The sequence below is a fragment of the Phyllostomus discolor genome, chromosome 7 (genome assembly GCF_004126475.2).
Source record: "Phyllostomus discolor isolate MPI-MPIP mPhyDis1 chromosome 7, mPhyDis1.pri.v3, whole genome shotgun sequence".
Classification (NCBI taxonomy): domain Eukaryota; kingdom Metazoa; phylum Chordata; class Mammalia; order Chiroptera; family Phyllostomidae; genus Phyllostomus; species Phyllostomus discolor.
The window spans coordinates 133,952,304-133,975,578 of NC_040909.2; the positions used below are offsets into that span (position 1 = coordinate 133,952,304).

The following is a 23,275-nucleotide window of genomic DNA, read 5'->3' on the forward strand; positions in this document are numbered from 1 at the left end:
GTCACTGTTGGTATAAACTGAAGGTCGAAGGTCCACCTTGCAGCCGTGGTCTGAATGCCACAGACCTGGTCTCCCACAATGCCTCTGCCTGTTCTTTTGGTCTTTAAAGGGGTAGGGCCTGAAATTCTGCATTTCTTTCTTTCTTTTTTTTTTAATCCTCACCTGAGTAGCTTTGTTGATTCCTTTTAGAGAGAGAGGAAGGGAGAGAAACAAACATCAATGTGAGAGAGAAGATTCCACTGGTTGCCTCCCATACATGCCCAGACCCAGGATAGCACTCACCCAGACCAGGGATCGAACCCATACTCCAGATATATGCCCTGACCAGGAATCAAACCCCCAACTTGTGGTTGTGGGATGACGTGCCAACCAAGTGAGCCACACGGGCCAAGGCCACCTTTGCCCTTTTTTAACCTCGAGTGAACCCTCCCTGCCCCTGGATTAAGGTTCAGGCAGGCGCCCCAACATTTAGGTGTGACTCCTCTAGAGGAGGAGTACCTGTCACCTGAGGACGGATAAGGTGACATGCAGGACTCTGTGTATCCTTTCTGAGGAGCAGACAGTGTCCTAGTCTGCTTAGGCTGCCACCACAAAGTCCCGCAGCCTGGGGGCTTAAACAACAAACGTGTGTGTCTCGAGTTCCGGTGGCTGGGAAGTCTGAAGCCAGGGTGTGGGCTAACTGAAGTCTTGGTGACGGCCTTCTTGCTGACTTGCAGATGGCTGCCCTCTCAGTGTCCTCCCGGGGGCGGGAGTGGAGGGAGGGAGGGAGGGAGAGGAAGGAAGACTGTGAGCAGGGAGCTGTGGTCTCTTTCCCTCTTCTTCTGAGGACACCAGTCCCAGTATGGGGGCCCAGCCTGGTGACCTCATCGAACCCGACTGCCTCCCAAAGTCCCCGCCTCCAAATGCCACCACATTTGGGGTTAGGGCTTCGACACGTGAATTGGGAGGGGCACACACATTCAGTCGGTGACAGCACAGTTTTTGGTTATTTAAGGGACATCTGCATGAGGCTGGTTCTACGATTTACTGAACATTTTCACCAGCCAACACTTTATCTAGACAAATAACAAGTTACAGCATATTTAAGGTGCACCATTTATTTCAAACTAGTTTAAGAATATTAGTATAGAAAGCAGGAGCTAAAACTTTGGGGTAGCGACATCGCTAAGTGACTCTGTGTTTATCCCATAAATGATGTGCGCACACTCTGCACTGAGCAGAATGGGCCCAGGGTCACAGTCAGCGCGGCCTGATGTGTCAAATCAACGGAGGCACTTCAGGGTTGTCTTCAAAGTCCAGGTCTTCCTCACTCGGTGTAAGTTCGGGTTCAGGTCGAACCCTTCTGGGCCTGTGTTTTCCCCCTTGAACGATGTTAGCCACATCAGGGAAGGAGTGCTTGCTAGGGTCCACTTCTAGTTTCTCAGTTTGCTTGCTTCTATAACGACAAAAAAAAAGGCCAAAGGAAACTGATAGATCATTTACAATTAAGTTTCCAACAGCTACAAGCCCCTCATTCATGTATTCAGCAAACACCAGCCAGTGTTCTATTGCTGGAGCATAAGAGGCTGCACCTGGTTCTAAGCAGCTTAGAGTCTTGCAGGAGCAAGAGCATTGCCTCAGAGTAACAGCACGGTAAAAAGTGCCGCCGGGCTTGCGAACGCCCATGCAGCTGGGGGAGAGGTCAGCAGGTCAAGCTCTGCTCACCCAAGTCAAAGCCCACAGCCGGCACCACGATGGAGTCACCCCAGGCAGGTCTCACTCCTGGGTGTGGCCGGTAAGGCTCAGGGACCCTGCTGCTGCATCACACGACCCAGCCCAGGAGCCTGCTCCTGCTGCCCGCACCCAGTCCTCTCAGCAACGCTCAGAGTGGAGCCCATGGGAGAGAAGGCCGCTGGCTAGTGGAGCCTGTCGTCATCGTCATAGAATCTCTAGATACTAAGGTCACGGGGCGGCTTTTCTGGAGATTTAGATTCCAAAGGCCGGGAGCTGGGCCTAGTGGTTGGTATTTACATAAAGTTCCCTCAGGGGTTTGGCTGACCAGTTGCATTCTTCTGGAATCACTGCGCCACTCACTCTGTCAGTTATTCAATGGACATATATTAAGTGCCTACTGTGTTCTAGACACCAGACGTCCAGTGGTCAAAACAGAGAGGCCAGTTCCCTGGTGACTGATCACACCGCGTGTAATCATCCGGTGACTGGTCTGCTTCTCCACTAGACTGACATCTTGGAGGCAGAAACGGTGTCTTTTTCAACTTGTATCTTTGGCATACAGTTTTACTGAATAAAGACGTAGTGAATAAATTTAAAAGATCATGGTTGTCTAATTTCTATGCTGCACACTTGAAACTAATACAAAACAATATTGGATGTAAACTGTAATCAAAAAATAAACATTTTTAAAAAGGAAAACATCAGTGTACAGGAAAACGAAATCAAATAAGAAATTATCTGTAATCTAGAGGAAATCACAGTCCTTCCAATGATTGCCTGCAGGGGGCACAGTTTGTTGGGGGAGTTGGGGGCTGGAGGTCGTCTCCCTTGTCTTCAGAAAGTGTGAGTTCTCGATTGTTCTTGAAGCCCTTCCCCTCAGTTCTGTAATCTGCTTGGCCCGAGAAGGCATTTGAGGTTTTGATTCTCCTCAGTATGTTGACTAATGCACGCAAACCCGCTGTATAAACACAAAGCACACACAGAGTACAGAATAGCCTATTCTGAAGACCCACGCTGTCCTCTGCAATGAACTTTGCAGGAAGTGACAGTTTTCAAGGACCTACATTACAGCCATTACTAAAGTTCTACTTTTTAATTACTAGACTCTTATTTGAAAGGCTCTGACATCGGTGGGTTAAGTAAGTAAATATCCACATCCATCTGTTATAATGATGTTGTCCTTGACTCTGAGGGACAGCAGCCTATTGTCCTGCCAGCCTGTCTCTGGGGCCACAACTTCCGGATATCGGCAATAAAGAGTGAGTGTGGCCAGCTCGCTGTTATCTGTGCTCACCTACTTGGAGGGGGCAGAGGGGCAACAGACAAGCAGGACTTGAATGACCCCGAAGCTCTGGGTGATAAACAGCAGGCAGCCAGGCCTGGGGCCTGGGGCGCTGGAGGATGCACTAACCCCCCCAAACAAAGAAGGGAGGGCTTTTCTCCCTGCGGCTTCCTGCCTCCGAGTCACAGCCCCGAGGACAGGGGCCTATGGAGGTGACCCACCACCTGGCTGCCAGGACCAGGCCTGCTGGAGTCTAGTAAGAGTAACTGGAAGATGAAATGAACATTTTATAAGCAAAAAAAAGTATTACTAGGCATACAACACATCAAAGATTGATTCCTTGTAGTAAAGAACATAAGAACTTTGTTCCAGTAATACGGCAGGCTGGCATACAGCTATGCCCAGAGACTCCCGTTTCCCTCGGAAATGTCCTGGAGATCATTAAGAATCTGACAAGGTAACAAGGAACTGCCAGAGGTCAGAGTTTAGCGAACGGAGGAACCCAGAGAGGGACACGGGTGCTGACGCCACCTTTGCAGAGGGCATTCCCTGAGCCCCTGAAGCTGTGCTTGGGTCACGCTGACCATATGGGGTCGAGGGACAGAGGTCAAGGTCCCGAGCATGCCAGGTGGGCAGTCTGGCAGAGGCCCTCTCCCCAGCTAGGGTGGGCTCCCAAGAGCTTCTCTCCCCTGTAAGAGGGAGTAGGATGTAGGCCCACGCTGCCCACCTCCCCGAGGGGCTGCGAGGAGAGTGGCCTCGGTGGGACAGGGGAAGCTGAGTGGTCGCCACAAGCTGATGCCTCCCGGAGTTTATGGCAGCTGGTGGTTAAAGACCCTCAGACTTGAATTTAGATCCGTAGCATTTGCCCAGAGCACTTGGCTTCCTGGCTGAGTACCCCCCAGGCCTCTGAGAAGTCCCCAAAACTATTTTCTAAGTAACGGAGCAGCTCACAGAATAAAGTGATTGTAAAGTTTACAGGGAGGGCACAAGACGCAGACCAGCCAGCCCAACACTGGAGAAGAACACATCTGGAGGACTGACACTCCTCAATTTAAAGACTTGTTACCATGAGGACGGTGAGTGGCACTGGCAAAAGAACAAACAAAAAAATTGATAAATGGAACAGAATAGAGAGCCCCCACACAGACCTCCATAAGTACAGCCAGCTGATCTTTGGGCAAGGAGCAAAGGCAATCATACCATGGAGCAAGGCCAGTCTCTTCCACAGACGGTCGTGGGACTGCTGGACATCCACTCGCAGAAACAACAGACAAATGGAAAAGAACCTGCACGGGTCTTACAACCTTCACAGAAACTAATGCAAAATTGATCACTCACCTACACGTGAAATGCAAAACTACAGAGCTCCTAGAAGATAACACAGGAGAAAAGCAGAAAACCTAGAAAACCTCGGCACGGTGATGACTTTTAGATGCACACCAAGGGCAGGAGCCGTGGCAGAAATCGCTGACGAGCTGGACTTCATTAAGATGAAAAACTGCTGCTCCGTGAAAGATAATTTCGGGAGAATGACAAAACAAGCCACAGGCTGGGAGAAAATATTTGCAAGAGACATCTGATAAAAGACAGCTACCCGAAACATACGGAGAGCTCATAAAACTCCACAATAAGGAAACAAACAACGTGATGGAGAGACAGGCCGAAGGCCTTCCCAGAACCCCCCACCCCACCCCATGGTAGATGTGCCCCTGGCGATAAGCCCAGAAGACACTCCACTCCGCACGTCACCAGGGAGATGCAAACTGAAACAAGGACGCGTCAGGACATACCCAGTAGAATGGCCCAAACCCCGAGCACCGGCCACACCGAACGCCGGCGAGGCCAGGGAGCAATAGGAATGCTCACTCACTGAGTGTGGGGAAGCACAGTGGCATGGCCCCTCTGGGAGACAGACTGGCTCTTTCTCACAAAACTACGCACATGATGAAGCAGCCGCACCCCTCAGCATTCACCCGAAGGAGCTAGGAACTTACAGCCACGCGATGTTTATAGCAGCTTTATTTACAACTGCCCAAAACTGGAAGCAACCAGGATATCCTCCAGTAGGTAAATGAATGAATACACTGCGGTCCATACAAACGATGGAATACTATTCAGCACTGAAAAGTGCACCATCAAATCGTGAGAAGACGTGGAGGAACCTTGAATGCCTATTGCCAAGGGAAAAAAATCAATCCGAAAAGCCTACATACTGTATGATACCAGCCACACAACACTTTGGAGAAGGCAAAACTACGGAGACAGCAAAAAGCTCCCCAGCTGCCAGGGGCTGGAGGGAGAGGAGGCTGAGCAGGCGAGTGAGGAGGATTTCTAGGGCGGAGCAACTGCGCGGTGGGACAGTGTGACGGCGGGTACACGTCACTGTGCATGTGCCCAGATCCACGGGGTGGACAACACTAAGTCTGATGTTGTCTGACGGACACTAGGACCTCTGGGCGACAATGATGTGTCAGTGTACGTTCCCCAACTCTAACAAAGGCGCCGCTCAGGTGGGGGCCACATTAATGATAATGGGGCGTCTGCGCATGAGTGGGCAGTGGGCACGTGACAAACCTCTGTGCTCTCCACTCAGTTTTGCGGCAAACCTGAGACCACTCCTGAGAAGAAAGCATATTTTTTAAAAAAGACACCATGAAGAGAAGAAGGAGGCAAGCCCGAGAATGCTCCAAGATTTATGATCCTGGTTCCGCCACTCTCTCAGCACCTTTGTGATCTGGGGCGAATTATTCAGTCTCTTCGATCCTCAGTACGTAGGAATAAGGGGATTTAGCCCGCCGTTACTTTGAACGTCGAAGACAAGACAACGCAGAGCATCCCACAGCACAGGGCAGGCACGCAATGCTCAACGAACCCATGTGTGTGGAAACTGTGCGTCTTCCTCCATGGTGCAGGATCGCGGACCACAAGGGCTTGCTGGACCAGTCCCCTCCCCCCAGAGCGCAAGCCCATCCAGCCTGGGTGAGCCAAACCCCACCCCATTTGTTCCTCCGTTTCCCCCAGCCCTGCCTCCACAGCACGAGGAGAGGACCGCGCTGGCTGGGGGAGGCCCCAGGGCCCTCCATGGTCCTGGGGGTGTCAGCGGCTCTTCACCCCTCAAACCACGTGCCAGCCCGCTCAGTCCTGTGTGCGGCCTTTGCAGGCATCCCTCTGGTTAGTGGGCATGTGTGGCCGGACGCCATGGTGGTGTGGGTCAGGAAGTCTGCCGTGATTCGGGACCATCTCGCACAGACACACAGGGTGGGCAAAGGCACCGTGGGTTTGCAGGTGTGAGCACACGAAACAGAGTTTTTCTTGTATTACTGTTTCTTTATCACTGTATCCCTTTCCATACATGTGGCTGTAAACCTACTTTGCCCCACCCTGCACTATGTAAGCTTGTGAGGTGATCACTCCTTATTAATAAAGATGGAAGAGAAAGGCTCTTTGAAAATAACACAGGAGGCGCTACCGGGAAAGATGGTGCTCGGACATCCGTGGTCACCACGTGTCGTCCCAGCAAGCACGGTTTTCCTGGGGCCTGAGAACCGGCTCCAGGCGGCTGCAGTGACCGGGCTTCCCGTGGGGGCATGACCCCTCACAAAACAGACCCACAACTTCATGAGCGTGGATGCTGCTGGGGGTCAATTACGACTGTGACTAGTCTCGACAGTCCTAATGCCCTTGAATCTCTGTGAATCACCCATGTACCTGAAATGGAAATCCCTAAGCTGGGAAATCCGGGTGGATTTCCAAGGTTAAAAACAGCTCCCTACTTTTCAGTAGGAACTCAGTGCCCTACCTGTCCAGACAGACCCCACGGAACCCCGACAGTCGTCTCTGAATACACAAACGCCCAACTGCTTGGATCACGCGGGACATAAATACAGCTCCCGCTCAGGTATTTTTATAACGATAATTCTAGCCTGTGCATTTGGACCACAAAGATAGTGTGTGCCGGTTCAAAATAGATGTTGCCATCTGGACGTGAGGTCTGGAAATCCCGACAAGCAGGGGGGAGCTCAAAGAACTGGGACGTTCGCTGTAAGGAAAGACTGAGAAATGATGGGGGCTTCGTCCAAAACCCTTTACAGGGCATCCCTGCTGATGGGGGTGGGCTTCGTCCCGAGGGTCCCCAGGGGGCAGGGCCGGAATCCTCGGTTAGGAGTTGGAGAGCCCTCCTACCACCAGGAAATACTCAGAAGGGGGTGAATGTTCTCTCGAGAGGGTGAAGGTCCTGGTGGGAAAGATGCTGGAGCAGAGGCTGGCAGATGACCTGTGACTAGCAGGTTGGCCTGGGGACACACGACAGGCCCCACGGCACCAGGCAGCCTTGAGAGACCTGGAGCCTATGACGTGGCCTGTGGGTCACAGAAGGCACGCGGTGCGAGCAGCGCCAGCAGCAGGGCTCAGCAGTGGCCCCGACGTGCCTGCCGTGGCTACGTGACCTTGAAACATCCCAAACGTCCCCCTCCCTCTCTCTCTCCTTCTATAAACTGAGGCTGCACGTTATCTGCACGCTGTGCCCCGGGGCAAAGCCAGGGCACACCGGAAGCAGCGGCAGTCACTGGTGTGGAGGTCACCGCCCTGACTGTCACGAGAAACCGGGGCCTCCGTGTCCGAGGGTTTGTTTTCAGGGATCACGAGCCTTGCAGATCAGACGTCTACGTTTCGGGGATTAGCATTCATGGTAGGAATCATTTGAAAACTTTAAACAAGTGTATCTTTGGGGAGGTGCACCTGGCCACGGACGACGCTGCAGAGAACACTACAATAAAGCCTGGAGGCAGTACCTCTCCTGTGTCTGCTCTCGGCTGCCGCCGTCCGAGGTACCCTTCCCGGACTTGGATGCTCGCGGGCCACCGGTGATGACGTCTCCGACCTAAAAGGAAAACAGGGCACACGCTCAGTGGAGTGTCACTCTCTGCTATGTCTTTAAAAACATTACATACATACATATTTTCAAGATGCTGAAGTATTTTAATTTTCACTACGTAACCCATGACAAGAGTCTAACTTGAAACCTCCATGTGGCATGGGAGGTTATATCACAGTATCCGTTCACAACGGTCTTGCAAAGCCACAAGCCACATTGCATTTGCCCAAGGGCACGCGGGAGGATATGGTGGACTAATTCACTTCACAATGAACTTCCTGAGAGCCAGCAACATTCCAGACGCATTTGGGAGAGCTGGGGACACAGAGGCGACGGACACGCCAGCTTCAAGCGCCTCGCTGTGAGGGTGCCGCAGGCAAGAGCACTCTGAGTGGGGGGCTCGGGGACCCCCGTCTTCCCGGCCCATTGGACGCTGGTCCCTTCCTCTGCAAAATGAAGGAATGAGAGTGGTCTCGAAGGTCCCTCGTGGGTCTGAAAAATCCTATAATTTTACCACTTCTTTTAAGCTAAGTAAGCTCAGCACTGAGCATGTGAGATCTCAATAAGTAAATCGGCTTGATTCAACTCAACACACGCCCAGGAGAGACCCTTCGGGGCAGCGCCTGCCCTCGGGAAGCTCCGAGATGGGAGGGGCCGGGGAGAGACGAGAACGTGCGAGCACCCGCCAGGCCCTGACAGCGGGCTGGGCACAGGCTTCGCACGCCGGCCAGGTACTGCACGTGTGTTATCACTTGTGCCCCCACTTCCCAGAGTTCCGACGACACAGGGATGGCTTGCAGGCAGAGGAGAAAATTGAAAACTTCTCGCCTCTTGTTGCCCTTGTCTGCTGGCCAAGGCCGGGGCTTCTGCCCCTGCTTTTCAAGGGAGAGATCCGAAGTGGGTGCCCACGCCTCTCCCCACCCATATGGGCACCTCCTCTCTGGCAAGGAAAGGCTTAACTTACTGGCCGCGTCTCACTTGGTGGCGGGCAGGGTCACTCACTCCCCTGGCAGGGGAGGGACGCTGCCCCCCTTCTCTGCTCTGCCTGAGACTTGCATAGCGGCGGTCACATCCGTGCAACTGACGGAGGAGGAGGAAGACCAGGCCTGGATCCTGAAGGCCCTGCCCCCACCCCTGCTCCCATCTGCGGGCCCACGCAGGCGAGCTGGGCCCACCATCTGAGGGTGGGAAGGAAGTTAGGGGCCCCCGTCTGGCCTCCAGTCGAGAGCAGGTTCTCCCATCCAGCCTTTCCTAGGCCTCCACACTGGAAATCTGGACTCGTTCACACCCGCGTTTCCCACCTGACTAGCGATTCCCGGCAGTGTGCTCCACGGGTCAGAACCCCCAAAGGCCTAGCCCGTGTTTAGCACACGCGTGGTGCGTGCTCTTACGGATAACCACCCCTCGACAGCAATCCTTCCATGAAACAGCACAAGGATCAGTTTGTTTGTTTGTTTGAAGCTGGTGCAGTTGTATATTTTTCTATCATGTTTTATGAAAATGCAGTCTGTGTGTGACTGTGGTTTATTTCCGCTCCCTGACACAGAAGAACAAGGATGTGAGTGGGCCTTTCCCTTCCCGTAGGCCCCACGGGAGGGCCGTCGCGCAAGGCAGAAGGAAAGCTCCGCTCAGACACCACCTTCTCGATGTGCGCCAGAGCGGCCGGCTGGGGGAAACACCTTCAAGCATCGCCAATGCTTCGTGCAATGGCCAGACTTTTGCTGAGACTCCAGAAGAAAAACGAAAGCTATGAATATTGCATGTGCCGAGGACATTGAACTTGAAGCCTGGAGGAGTTCGTTAACCAAATAAACCAGCAGCAGAAGCCGCCCCTGCTGCACCAGCGGAAGAACTAACCTCGGTGACTCACCGAGTGCCTCGCCCAACCACGTGGGCTCACATCACCATCGAATGCAGCCCATCTGCGAGGAGGCCGATTCTAAAATGTTTCACTTGTCCTGCTCTAAAATACGCTTCATGCCACAACGGGGCTGCTTTCCACGAATTTCCCGCTGGCCAATGATGTTATAATCTTGGATGGTACCGCTGCAAGGTGTGAATGTTTCTGAACTTCAACTGGTGTTCTTCCTTTTCTCTAACGGAACTGGCGTGATCAATACAAATATTTCCCCCACCTCCCTGGCCTAGCCTTCAGGAAACGGAAACACGTTTCAGTTGCCGTTGATCCCAGTTCTGGTTTATTAAGCCACGTCCTTGTCCGATATGAAAGAAAGACGGGGTCGAGGGGATAAAACGGAGCTGCCTCCCGGTTGAGGGCAGCAGGGAGGGGGCATCAGGGTTGTGAGACTCGGCCCCTTCCTTCCGCAGCATCTGGGGAAGCGGCGGCCCCTGGGAGAGATGGGCTGCTTGGTGCGCAGGCAGCTCGGCCCTGTAGAACCTTCCGCGCTGATGGGAGCGCTCTGTGCCACCCAGCATGGCTGCTGAGTGTTTGAAATGTGGCTCGGGCAGCAGAGACACTGGCGCTGTCATTTTAGGTATTTAATTCCGGTTTGTATCCACCACACCAGAGAGTTGCGAACACGACCAGGCTGAGCCCAGGCCCCGGTGAGGACTACCGGACTCCCCGTGGGAATGAAGCGCAGTCACCTGCACCAGGTACCCCTAATTCATCCTTGACTGCCTGGCCGGTGCCCTTCCAGAACTCTCTGCTCCTTCCTCCACCTGCCGGGGACCTGGAAGTCTGTGTAGGTGTGAGAACCCCGAGCCCACATATTCCAGTCTCTCTGCACCACGTGGGGCCTGCAGCTGCCCTCCTCACCCGATGCAGGACAACTCCAAGGACGGTGTCAGCCCGGAGCTCGTGGATGCACTGGCTGAGGCCGGGGCTGGGCCCTGGTCACGGCTAACCCCCAGGGGGTCCTTCCTGTCCTGCCACAGACTCCTTCCTGATGCCACAACCCACCACACACCCTACGTGCCTTTCAGGGTTGGCTTCCTGGGGGGAGAGGCCCCTGAGCACCTCGTTTTACTTTTTAATATTTTAATTACATTACTGAAGGCAATGCGGGTGAAAACTCATTAAAATAGCCACTCCGAGAAAAAAGCGCTTGAGCCCAAAATACAGGTTTTGTGTTGTTTCATGTTGCAAACGCACTAACGAGAATAGGAGCGCAGGCATAATTAGTCTTCAAACACCCGTTTCTAACACTGTTATTTGTCACATCATAAGTTCAGACAAAGATTCTCTGTGTTTGTGGAAATGCAAATAGAGTCACAAATTTGGAACTTTTCTTCACAGAGAATTTGCTGTGCACCAGAATCTAAATGTGTTTCTTATTTTTAAAAGATATTTTCAGCTAGCTCAGTTCGTTTCAAAGGTTCTTTTAAGCTTAAAAGTTAAAAGGGATTAAGAAGCCAGCAGCACGGAAAATGTGAACGAACACGGACATTCGCAGGAACAGCAGGTACAACGCTGCTGATAAGAGGCCCCGTTTTCCCAAGCAAAGGACCACAGGACCACAGGTTCGGAGCCCCAGGGCCCCTGAAAGCCTGACCTTGGCCTTCCTCCTGGACCTGCAGTCACAGGCCAAGTCCTCCTCTAGGAAGGGATGCTCGTTATCCTTGAGCATCTTATTCACTGTGCTGAGTGTGTTTAGGAGTGACTAATGGAAGAGCTGTAAGGGCCAAAGTACGTTGAGCAAATCAGATAACGCGGGACTAATGGTTTCCTGAATCCACAGAGAGATATGTAAGCGACTGCTTGAAAATTCGATTGTGGGGTAGGCACAAAGGTACAAATCACGGTTTTGAGGATGTTAAACGTTATTGTAACTCTCGCGGCGGAGTCCTGCAGGGGACTGGAGAGACTGTGGAGGTGGTCAGGGGGCCCACTCCCCTGCAGGGTGCGGAAGCTGGAAGTCCCTTCCAAGGCCTTCCCGACAGGCGCCTGTCCGGCCATGGCCGAAGCAGTGGCCTGGGACGGAGCCCATGACCTCCGAGGCCACACACACGGCACGCAGACCATCTATTTCCTGTACCCAAACACACGAGGTGGCTTCACCAACCGCAGAAGTTACTCATACAAGAAGCCCAGGCTGGGTGAGCCGTGTAAACAGACAGAGAACAGATGCAAGGGAGAGAGATGTGACTTTCAATGCTTATATTTAGGTTGAACCAGAGAGATGACCAGTGTCTGCCTATTTCTGACCCACGAAGCAGTGACTTCAACTTAAAAGTTATTTATGTCACATTAAATAAGAGTGGGCAAACGTCAGTCCGTTTCAGATGAAGACTCGCTAGTGGTAGTCGGAGAGAGTGCAGGGACGAAGAAAACGTCCACAATCGGAAGTATTTGTTGAGAAAGAAAATACAAAACAATCGACCTTTTAACTTTTTTCCTGCAAATTCATCCCGGCTTCTTAAACACCCGTATTCATGAAAATCAGAAGTAAAGTTCTCTTTCTCTTTGCATCCTAGTTGTAACTATTACTTCCATTAATTATGCTCAGAGAACTATTTACTGAGCATCTATTCTGTGCCAAGCATAGGAATAAGTGGTAGACACGGAATGACAGATTAAGAAATTATCCCTGATTGTCTCATGCGTGATAGAGGCACATAAGCAATTACTATACACTGATGACAGTGCAGTTGATAGATAAATGCAGAGACTACGAGGGAAGCCCGGGGGAGGGACGCATCCTGGGGGACACGGGGGACAGGGGCCCTAGAAGGCTCACTGCAGGGTACAAGGTTGGATATGCATTGGATACAAAGAATGGGTGAGGACTGTCAGAAGACAGAAGTCGTGCAGGGGATAGAGAACATTCCAGAGAGAGGAAAAAGCAGGAACGAAGACGGGAAGGCAAAGAACCATATAAACTAGCACAAGAGAGCAGGCAGCTAACAGCTAGAAGTGAGGCTGAAGAGCTGGGCCGAGGTCAGATCTTGGGAGCCTTCACTTTAAGGGACTCGGACTTTGCCCGAGAGCGATGGGATCCTTCGCAGTGCCCGCCCCCAACCCCCCAACCCCCGGCCCTTCAGGGACACAGCTACTCGTCTCGGGTAAAGAGCACGTTCTAAAGCCAACATGCGTGATGTTCACAAAACCACCAAGTCCACTGCAGTCATGGCTTTTGAAAAAAGTCTTTCCTCACCAGACAAAAATACACTTTTTTTTCCTTTCAGACTATTGCAGCACTTACTGCGGTACTCATACTTGTAGTAAGTACCCATGAAGGTACTCACTAGACCACAGTGCCGCTCCACTCATGGAGTGAGTCAAGGCCCCTACTGTCAGGGACCTGACACTTAGACAGGGGAAGGCAAACCACATGACACTGAACAAACGAGGACGTTCCTTTTAGGGATAAATAAGGTGGCAGTGACGGGCTGGGGAACATGGCTGGGGGGGAACGTGGCTGGGGAATGAATGTGGCTGGCCACGTCAGCTCCAGAACAATCCGGAAACGTGCCCGTGGACAGTAACACTGGAGCGAAGGCCTGTACCACACAAAGGAGACACGGAAGAAAAGAACAAGGGGTCGAGCCCCCGTAGCAGGAAAAAAAGTAGCAAGTGCAAGTCTTACGGGGGAAATGAGGCTACTGTGAAGAGAACAAACAGCCAGGTCTGGGATGTGTATGACAGGAAGAAGAAGAAGATGCTAGAAACACTGGAGCCCGCTGGTGCAGAGCCTTTGGGGCCATGGCAAGGAAATCTGAATATTACTCCATGTGCTACAGAAAGCCATTGGTAGGTTTTAAGCAGAAGAATAGGAGGAGCTGACTTGTGGTTCACAAAGGTCACTGTGGCCTCTGTAGAGAGCCAGTCACAAGGCGGGAGGATAAAGCCGGGGGACCCGTGAGAGGGGCCGTATGAGGCCCTGGTGGGAGGGGACGCTGGCTTGCACGAGGCTGAGGGGAGGTGGCGGCGATAAGTAACCGATGGAGCATACGTTCTGGGTGGAAGTGCCAACAAGATACGCATCGTGAAGGTGAGCGGTAAGTCAGGGTTGCAATCCCACGCTTTGACTCGGCCATTTGGGTGGGTGACTGTGCCATTTTTCTGAGACCAGGAAGAATGAGGGAGGAGCAGGTCTGCAGAACAAAATGATGGGTTCATTTGGCCATTTTCAGTTAGTCTGTCAATTGGCTTCTCAGTTGGCACTTAAAGTGTCTTTGATCCTACGACCCATGGACATGAACTACGGGGGCGAGGGTGGGATGGAGAGGGGACTCGGAACGGAGAAGCCCCCACTGGGTCTTCAGTCGAAGGCTACACATCAGGGAGGTGTCAGAGGCCCAGTCCGAACTCTGCAAAGAGATGTCCCTCGGGTGTCTAATTCAGTGCAAGTCTTCCTTTTTCTTTGCACTTCCAAGAACTGTGCATAGATGCCTAGCATACAGTAGGTATTCGTTAAAAGGTACTCGTTAAAATGTGCAGTCATACCTCAGTACTCATCGGCTTTGGAACTTGTCAAACCTGGTACTCATCGCATTTTGATGAGCAAAATGTTTCATCAATTGTCGTTTGCTTGCCACTCATTGGAAAGAATCCACAATGAGTACCAAGGTACCGCTGTATCTGAATGAATGAATACGAATGAATGAATGCATGCATGCATGAATGAATGTCAACAGGCTAGAACTAAGAGAAGACCACCTCCAGAGGCCCACTCCTGCCCGTTATGTCTACAAATGGGGCAGAGGCAGGAGTCGTATAGGCTGCAGCTTCACGCAGGCGGGGCCCTGTGGGTGCTGGATCTAACCAGGGGGAAATGGATTTGGGGGGCCCATAGAAGACCCCAGCAGTTACAACCATGACACTAGTCTCTGAGCCAATGACATGATTTCCAGTTTAAGCAGAAGGGAAGAAGAGCTGCTGGACAAGAGCAGGAGCCTCTCTGAAACTGGGACTTAGACACCGGGCGAGGGCAGGTCTGGTTGCAGGTCAGCGGCGCCAGCGAGGAAAAGATGGGAAGAAGGACCAAAGAGGCCCGCATCGTTTATTTTTCTCTTCCCCAGGAATTCTCACAGTGCCTTACTTGTGCTGAGTTCTTAATAAATCTTTGATGCATTGAATAAATATTTAAATGGATTAGGAATTCATAAATTGTCTACAGTTTTTCACAAGGTTGCAGAAAGCTCTCTGTTTCCGAGTTCCAGCACCTTACTTCCCTAATCTGATATTAACAGCGTCCATGTAATTCATTTACGGGCACATCGTCAGTTTGCTTAAGTGCCTACACCTAACACCTCCACTACGATGTCCTTTCTAAACGTGTCTCCACATTATTTTCTTCATAAGTAGTTTCCCAAATTAGGTCCACGAGACACCAGGCTGCCTTGCTGTATAAGCCAGTGCCCCGATCTGGGGGGCCGGGGGTGCAGTCAGTTGCTGGGTGCCCCGTCCTCGGCAGTGAGGCCCAGCCCCGGGTGTGGAACAGACGGCTGCTCTCTAACAACCTTCATGTCGGCTTCAGAGCAACTGGGTCGCTTGTGAGTTGTACGTCTTCTTACATATCCCTGGTGTTTAGATCGATTGGTTAACTGTCCATAATTCTGGCACTGAACATTGGAGTATACAAAGTTCTGATTCCCATAGAGGAGGATTATTCATATAAAACTTTAGATGCAATAAAACATTTTTATTAAACTCCATTTCTACATAAAATCTCCAAACAGATAAAATACCTATTGAAGTCAAACATTTCTGAAGTGCATTCTATCTCAAAGAAATATATACTTGGAAGCAAAGAAAAATTTAAATTTTGAAAACTGATAAAAAAAAAAAGAAGCAGCATAAAAAGCTTTGGTTCCAAAGTTACCCGAGTTGTCGGAGGAAATTTTTAAAAGGTGCAATTACTGATATTAATATGGGGAACCAGTATTGACAGTTACAAGGCTCTGAAATAAAAGAAGAACAAATGTAACCAACAATGGCTCCTTCAAGACGCTTTTATACTTGTGAAGCACAATCCTACTCGACACGTCTCCGTTGCGGATCATCTACACAGCACAGCCTAAAACTGAAAATATTTTGTGAAGCTAGGACAAACATCGAGGATGATAATGATGTTTAAAAGAAAAGGAAATATCCTTTTGCACAATCTTGCTAGAGATAGTCTCAGCCGAAAATATCTTCCATTCGCATGATTACCTTGCTTGGTCTGTGTCAGCAACAGTTCAGAAATGCTGGGGCGTTTACACCAACCCCACCCCTGGGGTCCCCCCATAGGGGAGCAGCTGGCACCTGAAGAGTCTCAGGGGCTGGGGCGCCACCACCCCACCCCCATCAGCCCATACGCGGAGCTGCCCTGAGACAGGTATTTGCACTGGGCCCCAGAGCACCCCACCCCGGGGACGCCGGCTTACCAGCACCCTGTCTCTCCGTTGCCTTCCCGCCCCTGCTCCCTGACCCACACTCCTTCCTTGCCAAGTAACCTGCTGTACTCACAGCCCTCCGCTAGGTTCCACTCCTGGGACACCTCACACTGAAACTGTTTTACAGTCTCTGTCTCACAACTTAGTATCTGCAACAATCACGGAACTCTCAGGGGGAAGAGAGCCACCTGGTATGACCAGACTCCAAAACACTGGCTGGGTTTCCACGGGCCCCACTCGTGTCTCTGTGGGTGCCTCGCTTAACTTTGTGTGCTGTGTACTCTCTAAAATATAACTACCTACCTATCTATCTGTCTGTCTGTCTATCTGTGTATTATTTGAGTCCATGGTAATGTTTACTTGTGAGGCACGTGTGGGTGGTATTCATCGAAGACTGCCTTCATTCAAGGTCAAGGTCCAGCTTGGGGGCCCTTTAGAAAGCCATTCAGACGGGCCGCAAGACCTGAGAAGCGGCTGGCTTCTCGTTCACCTCTCTCTCAGGTCGAGATCCTCCAGAGTCACACGGCAAAGTGGGGGAGGTTTATAAAGACCCCGCCGCGGCAGCCTCCGAAGCCGCCCTGTTCTCATCTCTGGGCACTCACGGGAAACCCAGCTCACCCTCTCCGCCACTTCTCCTGGACCGGGGGACAGAAATTGCTCGCTCTCTTAACAGGTATTGCTATTGCTAAGCTGTTTTAAAAACACATACTCTAGCTCCCTACATTCTCCTCATTGCGTTTGCTGTTCCTAATCACCTAGCTGGCAATCAGCAGATGATGGAGATCTGGAGGTGTTATGTGAAGTCATCAGACTGGAAGAGGTCCTGCAGGGAATGGGAATAAACAGAGAAGAAGAGGGGGTCTCAGAACTCAGGGCTAGACTCGCCGACCTTCAGAGGCCCGGGTGCGAGACAGCACTCGCGAGCAAACATGAACGTCTGTGTCGAGCCTTTTGCCGTAAAGCAGATCAGGGCAGTAAACAGAGGCGGGTGTTTCCCTTTTGTTCTGTTTTTAGGGAGGCAGACGAGTCCGCGTGTTTTCCTACTGTAAGACGCCGACAGGGGGAATCCAGGGAGGCAGTAGAGAGGACGGGGGGCTGCCGGAGGGGGGCAGTGGTCTCTCCCAGGCAAGTGGGAACGGGACCCGACACACACCCGCGGAGTCTGGGTAGGTCACAGGCAGTTTGTTCGCAGAGCCGGGAGGGAGGCCAAGCAAGGGAAGGGATGATGCTTGAAGTATGTGGAAAGTAACTTTTGATGCTTCTGCAAGTTTTACGAATGAGAAGCAATGTACTAAAAAGAGTAGAAGTATGCATGGGACAGAACAGGCTAGCAGGCCTCCCTACAGACCCACTCGAAACGAGCAATCAGAGACTGAAAGTGAACTCATCATGGCCACATGACCAGTACATCGGAGCAGAAAGTACAGATGTCCAACTGATAAGGGGAAGAGAGTCTGAGGCCGTGTTTTTTAGAATCGCGGCCTGTAACATTGACCTTGGGATGTGACCTTCACCCCTGTGCTGAGTGCAAGCAGAAGCGAGCAGTATGTTCGCCAGCTGAAAGCTGTAAATACGTTTTGCTGTTCCGTTCACATGGCAACTTCCTTCATCTCAGTTAATTATTCTGCAAGAACACCCGAAGGAAATCACACGGCGTATTCCCGGAGTGCTCCTGTACCGTGTCAGTTGAGAACCGAGATGGGAGTTTAATTGAATGACTCGATGCCAGCGTTTCGGTGGAGGCAACATGGCAGTGAAATCTGGTTAGCGCGGCCTGCGATGAGATCAGGTGCCCAGCAGGCCCCGGCTGCGGGTGGTAGGGTTGCTTGCGGACACAGCGCTCAGTCTGACCTCACGCTTGAGAAAACACGCGGGAGGCCACGCCTAAACTCCAGGAAAACCCGATGGGGGAACATTCCCACTAAAAATGGGAGCTGAAACCATACGTAAGGTAACCGTAGATAAACGTGAGAGCGCATGTGGCAGCGACAGAGAAAAGACTATGAAAAAAAAAAATTTCTAAGGGACATAAAATGAGAGCCGCAACTGGAAACATATGTCATTGGATGCATAATTTTTGTACTTCTCAGGTGTATCGAACGTGAAAAGTTTGCAGGTATAAAAACAAAAAGGGAAAGGGAACTAGAAAGCCGTGTTTGTCTAAAAGATGGATAAGCAGGGACGGCAGAGCCGTCCAGTCAGCTGCCGGCGCCTGCAGGAGGAGCACGAATGGGGCTTGGTTTCCTTCTAGGAGGCAGCAGCTACCGTTTAGGCACTGGCTTCTCAGTTAGAAGGAAAGTTTCCAAAAAAAAAAAAAAAAACCCAACCCTGCTTGCTGATCTTAGGATCATACAAATGTCTGCATCCGAGGGTGGCGGTAATTAAGTTCTCTCTCCGATGTCCCTATAGGGCGCTCTAATTAGCAGACATTTCCTTGATGTGTGGCAGTCGCCAAGGACAATGCGGTTCTTAGGGTTGTGTTTATTTTCTTGCTTGACAACAAATTATATTTGCTATTTTATTGCCTCAGGGTAAAAATGCATAAATGATCATCCATAATCAATCTGTGGCAAAACTGGCTATGGGAAAACGAAGGGTTATTAAATCATCACCGAAACCTGATGGGTTAATCGAGTTTACAGTGTTTGCGGCGGACACGCCTGACCCCTTCGCCTCTTCTTCAGAAGCAGAGCCCCATGTTAACCGGCTTATCTATGCTTCTCCCGTGAAACCTGAGCGACCTGGACAAGGCTGACCCCACCCCTCGCTCCTGCCACGAGATAATAGGAACCAAATATAAAATAACAGAAACTAAACAAAATGCTACCATCTCTTTGGCCAGAGATCGGTTGAAGTGTCCGGGGTGCAGCTAGAGACTTGCACTTTTCAGCTCAAATGGCTTAATCAGTCCAGAGGAACTTTCATTCCACGGCGATTGGAAAGATCTCTTTGTCTCTTTACGTGATTCGTATCAAAGGTATATCTACATGACCCCTCCCTCAAAAAATAGACAGTAGAGAATTTTAGCTAAAATAATACCTTGTCTATATCATAAAAATATGGAAAATAATACTAGCAATATTTGTGGAGTACTCTCACTGGACCATGTATTTTATGTGTGTTATCTCTCTTCAGTGTTAATTAGGGCAGAGAAGCCTAGAATGGTTCATGATTTGCCCAAAGTCACAAAAAATTGTTAAGCTCAATATTTGGAAATCAAACACGTTCTTCGCTAGGCAAGGCTGACTACATCTCTCACTGTTACAGGCGAGGACAGTGCCGATCCCCATGTAACAGACACGCTGGAAGAATCACGTGGTTTGCATAAGCCAACTCCCACCCGCACCACGGTCTGCAGAGGGACGCAGGCTGCAGAGGCAGGAACTCCCCCCCCCACCCCACCCCCCGGCAGGACCAGTTCCCTTGGTCCCCAGCCATGTCCTTGCCTTGGCTCTCCGCTCTCACAGGCCCTTGTTCTCCTGCCTAAGCTGGTGCACGAGCAGACTTTCTGGCTTTCTCGACCAGCACAGAACTTGGATCAGAAGTCACACAGTTCACTCTGACAGGTCAAGTGCCTGCAGGCACCCACCAGACCAGACTGGGAATGGACCCAGACGGCATCACCTACCTTGGGCATGCAGACCACCAGGTGCCCCGTGGTCTGAGACCTCTTCGCAGAGCTGCTGTCCGGGCTGACCTCGGCCGGGAGGGCCAGCTGGAAGGGCTGCGGAGGAAGGGGGCGTGTCACGGCGAGCAGGCACAGCTTACGTGAGAGGGGAGTTACTTCAAGAGATGTTTTCATTACCGATTTAGGAGTCGTCACTCCATTTCCTAAAATGTGCTTAGACTTACTGGGAAAAAAATAATATATGGGCTACGCTTGATATGCATGAACTGTTTTACTTGTTTTAATGAATAGTCTAAAGAACAATCATCGATCATAAACAATGGTCTGTTTATGTCCACATGGCTGACAAAGGGTTTGTGGGTAAATGTCACCGTCACAAAACATCAACATATTTCCATTCCAAAGTCTCCAAGCTACCTCACATGAATGCTTAGAATTAGCAAAAGCTACTATTTTAAAAACGGTGAAATTACAGTTGCTATGAATGAAAGCACTGACAATTTCAATTTAAAAGAGGATAGAGGTGGGGGGATTGAGCAAAAAAGAGAAAAAACTCCTAGACACGGGCGACAGTGTGGTGATTGTCATGGGTGGGGTGGGGGTACCGGGGGACTAAAATGGTAGTGAGAAAAAATACGGTAAAATAAATACAATTGGGATATCATTTAGACATAATTTCAAGCACAGGCTACAGCATCCATAATTGCTTCGGAAAAAGTACCAACGCAACAGACACGGGTTAAAAATATTAATTTTATCAAGCGGCACAGTGGTCAGCAGCCCTGCCCGCTGAGCACTGCTCCTGAGGCATAAAACCACGTGCCTAAAAGACGGCTCTCTGATGGGGCTCCCCCTTCTCTATTTTAATATCACTTCAAACAATGCTTGGGCAGCCTAGCGTCGTCCACGGCGTGGCTTTGGAAGTCGAGACAGGGCAGCTCACACCTACCTTTCCCTTGACCATTACCCGCACGTACGTCGGCTGCACATCGACGTCGATTAGAGAGGTGTCCATGTACCTTGAAAACCCAACATATTAAACATAAGAAACCCTGTGACTTTCTGAAACCATCAAGTGTGCAAATTAATTTACAAATTACTCACACGTATGGGGCCTACCGTTGTAAATGCACAGAGTTTTCCACGCTAAACAGGTCTTAAGAAATGAGCCTTAAGTTAAATGCTCAGACCAAAGGAAATTCAACACGTCAGCGATTTCATTTTTAGACCCAGCGGCACACGTGGCTTTGAGTGCCCCTCACCCCAAAACAGCGGAGGCCTGAAACACCAGAGGTTTGCAAAAAAAAAAAACACAGTGTGCCACGTTCTTCATGAATATTTTATTTTCAGCCCCTCAGACCGACCTGAACAGCCAGGACTGCTGACTGAACTCTTCTGGGGGGTGGGGGGGCCCACCTGGGGGAGCCCACCCCCAGCTCCTGCTTCTTCAGCAGCTCTCTACCCCCTGCTGCTGCCCTGATACCACGCCCTGGCCCACTGGCTCTGCCTCTCCCTGGGAAGGCACAGCCTGCTGAGCGAGCAGAGCACCCCACTGTGGCCGTGTCCCCAGGACCAGGTGGCAATTACCCTCCTCCACCTCCTGAACAAATGAAACATGTAGATCTCACCTCCCTCCTTTAGCCAAATAACCATCTTTACACATTTTAAAATAGCGATTGCCAACATTAGAAAATGCAGTGATGATTCAAAAATCAGAAACATCCCAGCAGGTAGGTGACCCTGGGGTTACGGGCACGGGCTTTAGTCACACAGTCCTGCGACGAGGACTCCGCACCTTCCTGCTTTATTACCTTGGACTACATTCCTTTACTGCTCTAAGCCTCAGTTTCCTCATCTGTGAAATGGGCATATGAATAGTGCCTATTCCCCTAAATTGCTATGAAGACACATGCATGGTCCCTAGTACATAGTTAGTGTTTATAAAGCATCATTCAATTTTATTTAATAAAAAGTATGATATTAGCCCTGACTGGTGTGTCTCAGTTGGTTGGGCATCGTCTCACAAAGCAAAGGGCTGCAGGCTCGATTCCTGGCCAGGGCAGGGGCCTGGGCTGCAGATTCGGTTCCCAGGCAGGGTGTGTTGTGTGAGAGGCAACCAGTAGGTATTTCTGTCTCACATCGACGTGTCTCCTTCTCCCTCCCTTTCCCTCTAAAAATAAATAAACAAAGTCTTTTTAAAGTTTATGATAACAAGGAGTACGGCCAAGGTCTCCTAAAATGTCACGTGTAATATCTACCACACGAAGGGATGGCATGTTCTTTTCCATGCTCGGGGCCTCCCGAGGTGCTCACCTGTCCCCACCCACAGCGACATCTCTGCAGGTGCTGCCTTCCTCTGCCTGAAAACGACCTCCTGCTGGTACCGCGAAGACCTCGCCGCTGCTCCCTCCTCCTCACCTCTTCAGGGCCCACGGTGCTGACTTTCCCTGACCACGCCCCCAGCCACCAAACTCCACACACCATCGTCCTTCCCTGTCCCCGGTCTCTGTGCCTCTCCCGCAGGGCGCTCTTCTCCCTTTGCAAGGACCTACTGTTGGCCTGCCTGCCGACTGTCTGTCTGCCCCGCCAGGCCTCAAGCTACAGGAGAGTGGTAACTGCATTTAGAACCGGCCGGCTACAGTCTCCCAGTGCCCGGCACATAGTAGGTGTCCTCTCGGTATCCGTTGAATAAAGGCAGGAAGGATACATGAATGTGTGGACCTCATGAGTGCGGCCGCATGCTGATGAAGATAACAAGGGATTTTTAGTGTCATTGGTTTCAACAGCATCGTGGGAACGGAAGGATTTGACCCCCTGGACAGGAGACATATCCCTGCCCTTTGGAAATGCACGCACACGGGGATGAGGAAAGTTTTCCTTTGAAGATTGAAGGTGATGCAGTCAGCAGAGCTAACAAGAGGAAAGACTGCACACTCATCAAACTCCAGGAATAAGGCCTAAAAGTGGAAAGGCCCAAAAAAGATGTACCAGAGAATGTTTAACTGGAGAAACAGCGAGGGGGCAGCTTGGGGAGCTGGAGGAACTGTGGGCGGGGAGCCAGCGGGGAAGAGCCGGGAGCTCCTTCAAGGCATGTCGGGTGCCCGGGCCACACAGGGGTAGGGGGCAGGTGGAAAGACTCACGGGCACATGGGAGAGGCAGCTGGGTGCAGAGGAAGGGGCCACACCGAGAGGTGGCCCCTATTCACAACAGCCAAGGGCAGAAACAACCCGAATGCCCATCAATGGGCGAGTGGGTGGCCGAATGCAGTACATCTGCACAGTGGAATATTAGTCGGCCATGAAAAGGGAGGGAGTTCTGACAGATGCTCCAATATGAATGAAGCCTAAAGACATCCCGCTGTGTGAAAGAAGCCAAACACAAAGGTCACATGTGGTTCAATGTATCACACGTCATATGTGTGATACATATGGAGTA

The 23,275-nt window shown here is 51.1% G+C and overlaps 1 protein-coding gene across 1 annotated transcript in view; it reads right to left on the minus strand.

Moving 5' to 3' along the window:
• Positions 1-852: 852 nt before the first annotated feature.
• Positions 853-23,275, minus strand: part of LRRC6 (leucine rich repeat containing 6) — a 50,284-nt gene continuing 27,861 nt past the window's right edge. The window contains exons 9-12 of the mRNA XM_028533984.2: positions 20,789-20,858; positions 19,840-19,935; positions 7,786-7,874; positions 853-1,435 (exon numbers count right to left, since the gene is read on the minus strand). Of these exons, the coding sequence (XP_028389785.1) occupies positions 1,258-1,435; positions 7,786-7,874; positions 19,840-19,935; positions 20,789-20,858 (433 nt within the window). The 3' untranslated portion in view covers positions 853-1,257. The remainder of the gene's footprint in view (positions 1,436-7,785; positions 7,875-19,839; positions 19,936-20,788; positions 20,859-23,275) is intronic.